Here is a 13,083-nt window from a genome sequence, read left to right as displayed (position 1 = left end):
TCAGCCTGCTAGTAGGCCAAAGAAGTACCTCCACTGTTTATACTGAAATATTTAAACCTGAATTTGATAAGAGGTCAAAGGGGCTCTTATCAGGCTGAAACCTTGCCCAAATTTGGAGTCATGAGCCAGGTCGGCAGGGGCTCAGGGGTAGAGTTGCCGTCTTAGAACACGGAGGGTTCCCGAAGGGTTCCCTGTTTGAACCCGGGCTCCCCCAGAGTTAATGTAGAAGAGTCCTTGAGCAAGACTCTGAACCACTAGTTGCTCCCGGTGAGCAGGTTGGTGCCTTGCATGGTTGCCTCCGCCATCTGTGTATGAATGTGTGTGTGAATGGGTGAATGTAATGCACAATCTCTGTAAAGTGCCTTGGATAAAGGCGCTATATAAATGCACCATTTACCATTTATAGATGTGTCATACTGTAGGCAATCTCGCTAGCCATCGTCAAAGAAAAGGAAAATGTCGCCCTCTCTGTTTTGTTCCTTTTCGTAGCACTACATCTGTTCTTGAGAGATTATACTGTAGGTGACAGACGTCAAAGAAGACTGACGTCACAGGCTGGCCGCATCAAGTCTGAGATCCACATTGGACTCGGAGCCACGCCGGTCCCATGTGGACAGAACAATGTCACCTGTAATGAAATGCCCCGAATAGGGGTGCCAAGTTGAAAGTAGTTTAAGAGGCTTTGGCACGAACGGCTGCCTAAAAACCTCAGAGACAACCAGCGCGCGGACAGTGTGAAATACAGGCCTGAATAACGGCACGGCAAGATTAACTATGTCAGCGTGTGGGAGCGACAGTGATTAACTGTATTTTCTAGTGGATTTCGTATTTCTTTCATAAGCTATATTCTGTTTTTGGGGAGACAAGGTATTCTGTGGAAGGTAAAAGATGCCTCCCTCAGCACTTTCTGTTCAGAGGGGGGAACTATTGGAGGAGTCAGCAACTTAGCTGTGACTACAAGGGTGTACCGGAGAGCTGCCACATTTGTCCCCAGGATGGATCTTACTGGCTTTCACAGATGTAGGCTGGCGATGCTAGCTCAGTTGCTTCACAGCAGCTGGGGACTTAAGATCTCTGGGGAACATACAGTAACATGCTCTGAACAGGCCCACTCCTTGTTGCTATATATACATTATGTGGACTGTTTGGTTGCATAGGACCTCATAGTGTGACATGGAGTTCCCTACTTTCCTTCATGAATTAAACATCTTCAACCTGGCAACACTAGTTTGGGCAGGTTAGACGGAAATCTTCGAAAATGTTCCAAAATAACCGAATAGCCGATCTACAAGCTAAAAGCTCACAACGTGTGATGGATCTTGTGGCTATTTTTGTCGTACAACACTATTAGGTCTTAAGTGATTATTCTAAAGCACACATGCATTTGAAGCTAGCAGTGTGTAGGACAAATGCATTTATTGTAGGCTGGAAAAGATCCAAAAGCTGATTTTCTGTATTAATCATTATTGAGACACGCAGTAAAATCCAGTGTTAAATTCAGAGGCTGAAATTCTACTGTGAAGGGGAATGGATAGGGGAGGTAATGGCGGCTTGCCAGCAAATCAACTGAAGTCATCAAAGACTATTAGGGCTGTTGTTTATACTCTGGTGATTTAGTGTTGTTGCAACCGGCGATGATCAATTTGATTGACATTGAGCTTATGCTTTCAGTGATTGACATTCTGGCACTGTTGTGATGTCCACTGTGTCCATCACTGACAGTTGATTTACTTTTACCTCATTGCTGGCTCTATTTCTCTGGCACTGTGTCAACTCTATTTTGTTACCACAGTACACAACAGCAAATTATATGGAGGACAGTGTTTTTGTTGAGAGCTTATAAAACAGCATCATGAGCATGCTATCCATGTACTCTATATAGACAGCTGATTGGCAAAGATGTATTCAAGAATTCATGAATGCAACAAACCTTTTTTTAGACCATCTCCTGGAAGCAAGTATTTTTAATTCAACACACGTATTACAACCAGTGTGATGTTCAACTAGCTAGTCACTGTAGGTAGGTCTTCTGTCAATATATCTCTATCCAAGTAGCGTCTATTCTCCATGCAGAAGTCCCAGTCATATGCAGAAGTCCGTAATAGACTAAAACAGATAAACCGCGAAATTGAGTCAACTGTCACACGATGGCATACAATGTTTTGACCACCAGCGTCAACTTGTGTTTTCGGATGACAATGGAGTGTTTGAAAGATTGTTGTGATTTCCATTTGGCCATCACAGATCACAGTGCTATTTTACTTGCGCCAGCAGAGTGGGCAAGTAGGGTGATGAGGGCTGTCTGTGGGTATGTACATTATGGGGCAATGAGGGAACGCTTCTCCTTCATTGGTTCAAATAATGAACGCAATGTGCGATTTCCGTGAGAATTTGCACACACATTCCCACTAGGAGGAACAAATGCCACGTGAAACATTTCAAATCAGCCTCATGGTGGCGCTATAACAGTCTAATACACGTATTACCTATAACTACCGATCTGTGTTGTATGCGCACTCCCTAGAGGCCAACGAAAAACCTTCGCCCTGCATTTTTCACATCTGCCTTTTATAGCGCCACCAGGAGGACAAGGAATAGTTTTTTTACTCATTTTTTAACAAGTAACACCATTGTATGATTATTATGATGATGGTATATAGTAGGCTTAAAAGTTATAAACTGGGCTTAAAGGTAGGGCAACAAATACAGGTACATTTCTGAAAATTGTGACTGCAGGTAGCAAAATGGAATTGCACAATAAGAGTTGTGAAAACAGCTAGCTGTACATACTTTACTGTACTGACTGTACTTGGTATTATATTGGCCTATAAATGTTCATTTTAAATGTCTAGCATTCAAAACCAGAAGCCTTTGGAAGCCTCTCTACTGTTAGCTGTGAAATTATATGTATATTGATGATATAATTATCGTTGTATTTGTTTATAGAGCTTGGGTGAGTTTACCTGGGAGGACTTTTTACACTCCTGACATCACAGCCTTGACTATGCCTTTTCCAACATTAATTTAACATTTATTGTTATGAGAATGCCAAAATACAACATATACATTACAACACACTGTGCTGTAGGTACTGCTGGCACTGTTTTCTTTGTTATAACTGCATTTCCAGCAATCAATTTAAATCCATAGGTAATTGACCGGAGTCCCCCCAGGATCTATCATAGGCTACATATACCTTTTCCCCCTCCACAATCTAACAACACGTCATGTCGCAATTTTTCAGTATTGTGAGCTTGTAGTTGTAGGTCTGCTACTGTATATTCCCCCAAATGTTAGCAACAGAGTAGAGGGATGCTATTGCCAGGGTTAAGTGATTAAAATCGCCTATTGCCAAACTTCTGTGTAAATCAAACAACTAAGAGTAATACAAGTAAGGAGTACAAGCAATTGATCGTGATTGGATCTCACAACCATCCGTCGCTTTACACCCAGCGGCAAATAGGAAGCCAAGGGGGGAAGTCTGATAAGCCTGGAAACAGAGCGAAAGAGAGAGAGAGAAGAGGGGAGGAGGCAGGGATGTGCTGGGCCCCTGATTCAGCCCGGGAAAAAGAGTTGGAGAGGCCCTCATTGCACGCTATAGAGAGATCTCTCTCTATAGCGCTGCTGCTACTCAAAGATTTGCCATTTCAGATCATGACAAGTGACAAGCCAGTGGGCCAATTACATGAATTAGGCCTATATTTCGTTGTTGTTGGGTGGAAAACTTGTATGTCCAAAAAGAATGATTTAAACTAATGAAAACAGCCGATCTACAAGCACACAACGCCTCGCGGTGCGAGGCGTTGTGTGCTTGTAGATCTGCTGTTTTCACTACTTTTGTGCAAACAGTTAAATTTTTACTTTTGTGCAAACAGTTGAATTTTATCCTAATGGCCCGGCCTGGACCGGCCGATAATGAACCGGCCGTTCGGGAGTTGTCCCGCTTTTCCCAATGGCCAGCACGTCCCTGGGAGGAGGTATAGCGTTTAGTCACTCAGTATGAGCATTAGAGGCTGTGAAGCATGAAGGGGATGTTGGCAGGAGACTCTGTGGAGGTTCAGTGATCCATCAAAGAAGAGCCTGCTGGAGGAGAGCCTTTTCCTCTTCTCTTCACATTGCAGTAACCCCCCCTCCCCCCACTCTTTCTCTGTGTCTCCCCATTCCTCCCATCCCTCTGCCTATCTGTCTGTCTGTCTCCCTCCCTCCCTCCCTCCCTCACTGCCTCCGTCCTTCTAGAATGACTCCTGGGGAAAGCAGTATTCCTACGCCCTCTTCAAAGCCATGAGCCACATGCTGTGCATTGGGTATGGCGCGCGGGCGCCCGTCAGCATGTCGGACCTGTGGATCACCATGCTGAGCATGATAGTCGGCGCCACCTGCTACGCCATGTTCGTGGGCCATGCCACAGCTCTGATCCAATCGCTGGACTCCTCGCGCCGGCAGTACCAAGAGAAGGTGAGTTCGTATCTGCAGCCCTCCACAGTATTATGATGTTTCACTGCAGGACATACCTTGAAATGAACCACTGTCCGAAACCCTATGATGATTAGTAGAACGGTGTTCCCCCGAGCTGTAAACTAGGCAAGTTCCTATTTTCCCTCTATACACCACATATCTTCCCTGCAAATAGACAATCTATAAGCTTTCAACATATGTTGTGAGATTGTAGATGGGCTCATTTCACAACATGTTCACAACAGAATAGGGCGATAATAATAATACATTTTATTTATAAGGCGCCTTTCAAGGCACTCAAGGTCGCCGTACAACAGTATAAAAACAGCAGTTAATACAAAGGACAAAACAAAATCACGGTCATCAGGTTCAAGTGGCTGAGACACTGCCTGGGTTAGTGTAATCACAGTCGTTATTGTTAAATAATGCTGTAGCATTAAAAAGTACATTAATTAATCTGTAGTGTATGTCAGCATACTGTACGTTGGTCATAGATGCTTTATCTAAAGCTATTAAGAGGATTATGCAAGTGCACGATCTGACATGTCATCATTAAATGTCTTGTTTAATTAAGTTTGAGGTAAATGATGGTGATGATAACCACTGAAAGTATCTAGGACTGTTATTGTATTTTTAATTTATGGTGTGGCATAGTAGGAAATCTAGCAAACCACTGGGTCAATCAATCAGCAACACATGTCTTGTGTATGCTGCAGTGGGCCAAGGAAGTGAAATTCCTGAATATCTTTAACATACTGTGATTATATTCCCATATTTGGGCAAGAGTAAAGTCATCAATATGATGTCATCAACATGATATCAGGGACCCGCAAGGGAAGCCATACTGATATCAGAACTTGCTTCTTGTGTTCTATCGTTCCTATGCTGCAGTGGAAAAGCTACTTCTTGAAATGTGCATTCAGTAGATTGGATTTTCTCTGTTTGGCTCTGCCTTCTAATGAGGCCAAGTTCTCACAGATTGTATTCTGATGGGAAAAGGCTTTATCTCCCAAGCAGATCAGACGCTGGGGCATGAAGGAGGGGGTCACAGACAGAACCAAACCTGTGTTGTTTGGGTGCTGCCTGTGAATACATTTCACAGACTTTGTTCCTGTCTCTGACTTTATCCCCTATTACATCACTTTTTTGTGTAGGATGATTATCCAGCGATTCAGCCCAGCCACCATCTGTGATCTTGAATTCCCTGTACACATGGACATGGCTCACACTTTTCCTTTTTTTACACAAATCCAAGTATAACTCCTGATTTTCACTATTAAATTATGTTTCCCTTCAAGGATCAATAAAGATGCAGCTTATCTTATTTCTTTTTAATCTTAAATATGTTTATGGACTCAGTGCTCTGGTGCAGGGTGTTATAATCATCCGTGACTAGTCTTAAACCACTTTGGAGCATGGCAGAAATGAGTTATCTGATACTGTGCAGATAAATTAGTATGAATGAGATGCACAGATGAGTCATAAAGTGCAAATTATTTGTATTCATATAGCTGCATATACTGTAGCTTCATGCAGTCATCTCAATGTGCTTCACAAAGAAACATACAACACATAGATGAAAGGAACAGGTTCATCATAGAGTTATTGACCAGAGATGCAATCTGACTTATTTGCATTATTGTAGCACACTGGGGACGGGGACGGCGTTTTGTTTCTCACATTAAAGTTTAATATCAGAAAATCCTTACTGTCATTCACGTTTAACCTTAATCATACTGATGACCTGTGAAAAAACGAACTGATGTGAGCACGTGTGAATGGCACGCATGCACGCACAGACACGCACACATAGCTGAAGACAGGACTGACAGACAGACTCACACCAATTACCCTGTGAGAGGTGCTTGGCAGAAGTCTTATCACGGTAGGACATACCGTACAGTATCATTAGGGTCACCTTGACTGTGACCATGCGAAGGCAGGCCCAAATGGACTAAACAGTTTATTCATTTACACCCTGCCTCTAACTGCATTTGCTGTTATCGTTTGCTTCTGATATGATGCTGTGACCTTGCCAGCCCGTCCCGTGGTCACTGCGTCTCAGCAAAACACACCCTTTGTTCTACACCAGCGATTCTCAACCTGTGGGCCGTGGGCCACCGGTGGGCCAGGAGGATATCATTTTGCAAGTGGGCCCCCAAATAATTGCTTTCTCTTTTGCTTTATTCAACGTTTCAGTCGTTAGATCCTCATCAGGACGGCAATTCTTTAAAACCGTTTTCATTGTGATACCAATATAATAACTTACAGAAGCATATATAACACTGTCGGGACCCATTTGTGGGTCACAGCTCATTTTTCACGGCTCAAAATCCCATTTAAAAATATAGATATTTCATCCATCCGACCACTTAACTTTGTGAATTAACTACTTGAGCTCTATTTAATTTCACATGTCTGATTTACAATTTCACAATGCACCGTGATGCGGCACGTTGTGAGCTTATAGAATAGATCTACTATTTTCAATTTACAGTTACTTTTTTGGGGGGAAATTTTCAGCTGCATTTAGTAATCTGTACTTTTGAAAACTTGGGGGGAAAAAAAACTTTAAGTAATAGGTATAAATTTCAGAGAGCAACTTTGACTTGTAGTGGTGTAATATTTGACCAGTAGTATCTATACTTTGACTCAAGTACTGAGGTTGAGCACTTTGTCCTCCGCTGATAAGTTCCACTTCAGAAGAGACATGTAATCAGCAGAGTGTTCCTTTGGGGTCTCAGGAGATAGCACCCCCTAGTGTTCACATGGAACCTCATGCCCAGTTATGTTATGCATAATTTCACCCCAAATCTGAAGATTCTTTGAACATGAATTTGACTTCAGATCGATCGCTGACTCGCTGTGCATCTTAATCGACGCCCGTCCATCGTCATGATGTGTGTTGTCTTTTCTGAAACCATACATTTATGAACCACTTTCATCCTGGCATCCCTATTTTGGGCATGTCATTATAGGCGGACATTATCCCCACTTCCCCCCTCTGAATTTTGGAAATGGGTCTTACTGTAATTGGTATATTTTTTCCCTGAAAGAACGCTTCTGGTTATCAGGGCAAGATCCAAAGCTATGTATGGAACAAATCCTCACTGTCGGGGCATAAACCTCGTATCTCCATGTTACAAATTTGAACGTTTTTGTTTTTCTCCGTAAATTTAAGCCCTGGCTCATCATATAAGACAGCAGACATACAAGGTTTCCACCCGACACCGGCGAAAATCTTCTGTAGGATTCAGAAGTGATAATCTTTCCATGTCACTGTCCTGTGACAGATTGTGCCTCTTCCACACACATTAATAATCTCCAGCCTCTTATCTAGCCATTGTCTTATAGGTGTTATCAAGGCTTCCAGTGCTTTGGTACCAGATTAGAATAAATCAATGGACTCCACGACGATGAGAGAAGCACGCAGAGAGATTGGGTTGGATATAGGGCAGTCTGCTTTTGCACATGAAAGTATATAGGCTGAATAAAACTGATAAGAGTTTTATTCAGCGCTCGCGTATGTGCATGTGCGTGCGTGCGTGTGTGTACTGTCGGGACCCATCTGTGGTTCACAGACCAATTTATGTGTCCCATTCTCCAACAATATGTATTTGAAAATATATATATTTTTAACAATACAAATATTAAATCATTTTAACACTAACGCATCTAAGAAATTCCATAAAATAAAAATAATAATAATAATTAAGAAGTATTAAAGTATAGTGAAAATAGCCGATCTACTGTACAAGCTCGCAGCGCTGTTTTCACTAGTTTGGGTCCTGGACAAACGTCTAATCTCTCTTTTGGGTCTCGACCAGAACAATTTGGAAACCACTGCGCTAAATGGCTGATCCACCAGTCACAAGTTAACCTGTCACTGACACTGCTATTTATGGTTGATGTAAGGTTTTTTCCATCTCCGCAACAGTATGTAAATACTCTTGGTGGAGTACCATAAAGATGGAGGCTGGGGTGGTGAAGGCAAAGCTTTGCCAGCAGCAGTGTGAGAGGCAGCATTGATGTAGCATACTGTAGATCAATTATACTGTAGGAGCCTAGGAGGGAACGCCTTCTTGTGAGATTAGAAACGCTCACTCAATCAGGCTGATTACAGCCGAGGTATGACTCTTGTGTGCTGGATGAACTAGTCTCCCGTAGCCCGACAACCAGGGGTGTTGCACCAAATTCTAGGCCCTGGGTACTTTAACTATTGAAAAATAACAGATATACAAGCTCACATACGAGGTTTATGCCCCGACAGTGAGGATTTGTTCCATACATAGCTTTGGATCTTGCCCTGATATCCAAAGGGCGTTATTTCAAGGAAAAAATATACCACTTACAGTAAGGCCTATTTCCAAAATTCAGAGGGGGGGGGGGGGGGGGGGGGTAATGTCCTTGCCTGGGGTTCCAGAGCGCAATACCACTCCCTGGTGGTGGTGTGTGAAAGAGGCTGGCACCGCCAGGCTAGTAATGTCCGCCTATAATGACGAGCTTGTAGATCTGCTATTTTTGAAAAATCTTGGAAATGTGTGCAAGTCATATATATTTCAAATTCTTCTAAGGTTTTTGGAAAAACCTATGTTTCTATGTCAGTGCTGCTCAAACTTTTCACATGAAGGATCCCCAAAATTATATGCATTTGGCCACGGACCCCCATCTCAAAACATTTAGTTCCAGGGACCCCCCCAGAAGCAACATTTTAGTTACAAATGTTCGCTTAAAAAATACATACGTACATTCAAAGATTTGCACACATGTTCACGACTTTTCAAAACTAGCAGATCTACAAGCTCGCAGTGAGCTTGTATATCTGCTATTTTTCAATGGTTAAAGCATTGATTGATTGATTGAAGACTTTATTAGAAGAAGTTTGCATAGGAAAAGGTACAGTTTCATGACGGTACAGTTCACTGGTACAAGGTCTACTAAAAGGAGATCCATGAAAAGACTAAGCTTATTTCCACTGGAAACCATTGAAGTATCTCATATAACATTGAATGACAGACAAATAGAACACAGTACTATGCAGTAGATATGTAAAGAAAAAGAAAAAAGAAAACAGTAAGTCTAAACAAACAGTATATACAAAGAAGGGGCAGGGGAGGGTAGGGTTGGGCTAGGTTAGTTTTTTTTTTTTACCAGTTGCGAACGGCTGCTGCCTGTAAGTGGTTTTTCAGGGCAATTTTAAAGGATGCTAGTGATCCACACTCCTTTATGACCTTCGGTAAGGCTTTCCACATTTTGGTGGTATAGCAGAAAAAATAATTAGCATCAAATAATTAAGGCCCCTCCACCCTAGTAACTCAGTCCCCCCCCCCCCCTTGTGACGCTCCTGCCGACAACCACAATGCTACGTGGAGTCTGGAAACAGAACGGAAGCTGTCACCTGTTCGTCATTTCCGTTATTTTAGAATTTTTATCAGGACAAATTTGCATGACCTTAAAGACGAAACGGAAGCGGGATGAGGCGTCACATCCGCTTTATCCTCTGATCTTTTTCAGAGTGTCTGTGCTTCAGATGACGGAAGCATTTGAAAACTGGGAAGCAACAGCGAGACTAGGCATGAACTAATCCCTGCAAGACAAATGACGTCATGATGATGTTATGATAACGTCCTCCGGTGGCTCCGGTGGCGTTCAGAACTAGGCCAGATCACAGCCCATATGGGGATGATCTTGACGTCATTACCAGGACGTATGGACGACTATAGGATTATTGTTATTGTTTGTAATGTTAGTTAAAATATGAGCATGTAAGGTTATATTCTGGGACATATCTGACTAGTTATGATATTTATCTGGCCTCAATCAGACCCTCTCTGATTAACTCACTTGCTGCCATTTAACAATACCTTCGTACTCCAATCCTGCCATGAGTCTCCATAGACTTCCATGTAATCAGTAGTGCACGGATAATGCACACCCATGCCTAGATCATGCACCATGTGTGTCCACATTGCTCACAGCTTTCAAACAAAAAAATCAGAATGGAAATCCGTTCAGGCATTCATGAGTTAACAGCCACTATGTTTTCCTATAATGTAAACAAAAATGGCTGCCATGCTTGAAAGATGGGGTTGCTATGGGGGTTAAACATGCGATTTCGCGATCGCTATCATGCCTACTATCGTTTTTGGGGTCAAAAAATTTTTTTTGAATTTTTTTTTCTTTTCTTTTTTTTCCCAAAATTCTCGGGTTCCTCGGGCATGGCAGGGAGGTACATCGCGAAATTCTCGGGTTCCTCGTTTTTGGCAGCAAATGAGTTAATCCAGGACGTCTGTTTTCATGGGCAGGATTTATGTTGGTTGAAATCAGGGTGATATTCTAGGCCATATCTGACTAGTCATGGTTTGACTTGATCTGGCCCCAATCGAGACGTCACTGATTGGTCCAGGTCCTGACAGTGCTTGCTTGGATCCAATGCTTCATGCCCACGGAGCCCCATAGGTCGAACTCCCGTTGGGTCGAACAGCGTCGGCAGGTTAGATAATCCCCGCAAGCGTCGGCAGGTTAGATAATCACCCGCGTCACGGTTACTGAGGTTAGGTTTAGGGTTAGGGTTAGAGTTAGGCATAGTTTTACTGAGGTTAGGATTAGGGTTTGGGTTAGAGTTTCGTGGTCGATCCAAAGGGTGTTCGACCTAATGACATGTAGCACAATACATACTCCCTGTTGATTCAGCCTGCCAACTTGACCCAATGAGCTAAACAGAGAGTGTAATTATCCCAAAACTGAATAATTACCACTTTTGCTCAATTTTCTTAATTTTGCTGACTTTTTTGCAGACAAATTGAGCTACTAATATTTGCATATTGTGGAAGTAGTTGTACAGTATAAACATCCAATATGCGTAAGCCAGATATTACTAAGCTTTTTGAGGGATGTATTAACTTTTTCAAAAGCACTGCACACACAGACAGCACCTTACGTAACACTCAGTTACATTACAGTAGAATTTATCCATGGGTTTTAAATCAAGCTACAGAGCTGTTATTCTTACCCGCGGGTGATTTTCAAAGAAAGTGAACATAACATCTGACAGGGTGGTCAGAAGAATCCTCGACGTAGCACATTTCCACTGAAAGAATGACAACAAGTCGCCCGTAGAAGTCGCTGTTTGAATGATGGACACGTCTCCCACTGCTGCTATTACTGTACGTGATATACTGTAGTGTATGCATATGCTTCATGGCAAATGTGTTTAATCTACAGCCCAGCGTACATCCTTCTGATGTCCCTCCAGGGAGTTGGATGACAACTTAAAGGCTGTGAGTGTCACGTTCTTGTGTATAGCTGGATCCAGCCAGGGCCGATTTGCCGCATGGCTGTGCAGATCATAGGAGCAGCAGGGAGGGGTCATGTCGATCGTCCACCGCTACCACAGCTGGACTGGAGGAGGGCGGAGGAGGAGGGCCTGTGGATGCAGCCAGGGGTGTCGCACCAAATTCTGGGCCCTGAGTACAAGGATTCAGTCACGTTTTGTGCTTTATAACTGTTGGAAAAATAGCAGATACACAAGCTCACAGCGCGGCACCGAGTGCCGCGCTGCGAGCTTGTAGATCTGCTATTTTTGAAAGATCGTGAAAATGTGTGCAAGAATATTTCAAAACCTTTTATGTCAGTGGTGCTCAAACTTCTTCATGTGAAGGACCCCCAAAATGGTATGTATTTGGCCACGGATCCCCATCTCAAAATATTTCATTCCAGGGACCCCCCCAGAAGCAAAATTTCAGTTACAAATGTTCGCTTGAAAAAAATACATATATTCAAAGATTTGCACACATTTTCACGACTTTTTCAAAAATAGCAGATCTACAAGCCCGCAGCACGGCACTCGGTGCCGCGCTGTGAGCTTGTAGATCTGCTATTTTTTAATGGCTAAAGTATAAAATAATTAAGGCCCCTCCACCTTGGGCCCTAGTAACTCAGTCCCCCCCCCTGACGCCCCTGGATGAAGCGAGTGAGGAGTGACGTTGGCTAAGAATAGAGCAAATGGAGGCTGGAGAGACGGGAGACACAATGAGGTGTGGAAGTTTGAGAAGGAGAAACGGAGGAGGCAGCAGTCTTATTTAATCTAACGATCACCGTGTCCACTAATGACCTGTAACAACTTTTGGTCGATATCCCTCAGTCTTAATGGTTATACCCAGAATGCTTCCGGGCTCAACGAAGGGGAGAGGAGAAAGGAGGTTGTAATCCGCAGGGTTTTTTTTAACCACTTGAAACCTATATTGTCACTGTCGGGCAGAAACCTTGTATCTCCAACTTTTGTTCCAACGTGTGCGTTTTTTCGTAAAGTAAAGCCCTGCTTCATCACACAAGACTGTCGCACAAGACTGGTGAAAACAGCAGATCTATAAGCACACAACGCCTCACCGTGCAAGGTGTTCTGTCCTTGTAGATCGGCTATTTTCACTGTTTTAAATCGCTTTTAAAATGATAAATCCAAAATGAACGCTTTTGGACATTTTCCAACCGACAACAACATTGACCAGAGTCCTCCAGGGCTCTATACGAGACCCCTTCCGTTTTTTCCCTCTACGGTAAATATCTTTACAGAAAAGCTAGCCCATCTACAAGCTCATAATATGTTGCAACTTGCAACACAACGTGGTG

The 13,083-nt window shown here is 42.9% G+C and overlaps 1 protein-coding gene across 1 annotated transcript in view; it reads left to right on the top strand.

Annotated features, from left to right (window-relative positions):
- The window catches only part of hcn1 (hyperpolarization activated cyclic nucleotide-gated potassium channel 1), a gene marked incomplete at both ends in the record, with an annotated part of 136,128 nt that overhangs the window by 84,093 nt on the left and 38,952 nt on the right, over positions 1-13,083 (top strand). The window contains one exon of the mRNA XM_080743811.1: positions 4,237-4,455. Coding sequence (XP_080599937.1) covers positions 4,237-4,455 — 219 coding nt within the window. The remainder of the gene's footprint in view (positions 1-4,236; positions 4,456-13,083) is intronic.

Source organism: Nannobrachium achirus (genome assembly GCF_963921795.1).
Source record: "Nannobrachium achirus genome assembly, chromosome: 15".
NCBI classification, from domain to species: domain Eukaryota; kingdom Metazoa; phylum Chordata; class Actinopteri; order Myctophiformes; family Myctophidae; genus Nannobrachium; species Nannobrachium achirus.
This window is presented reverse-complemented; position numbering and strand designations above follow the sequence as displayed.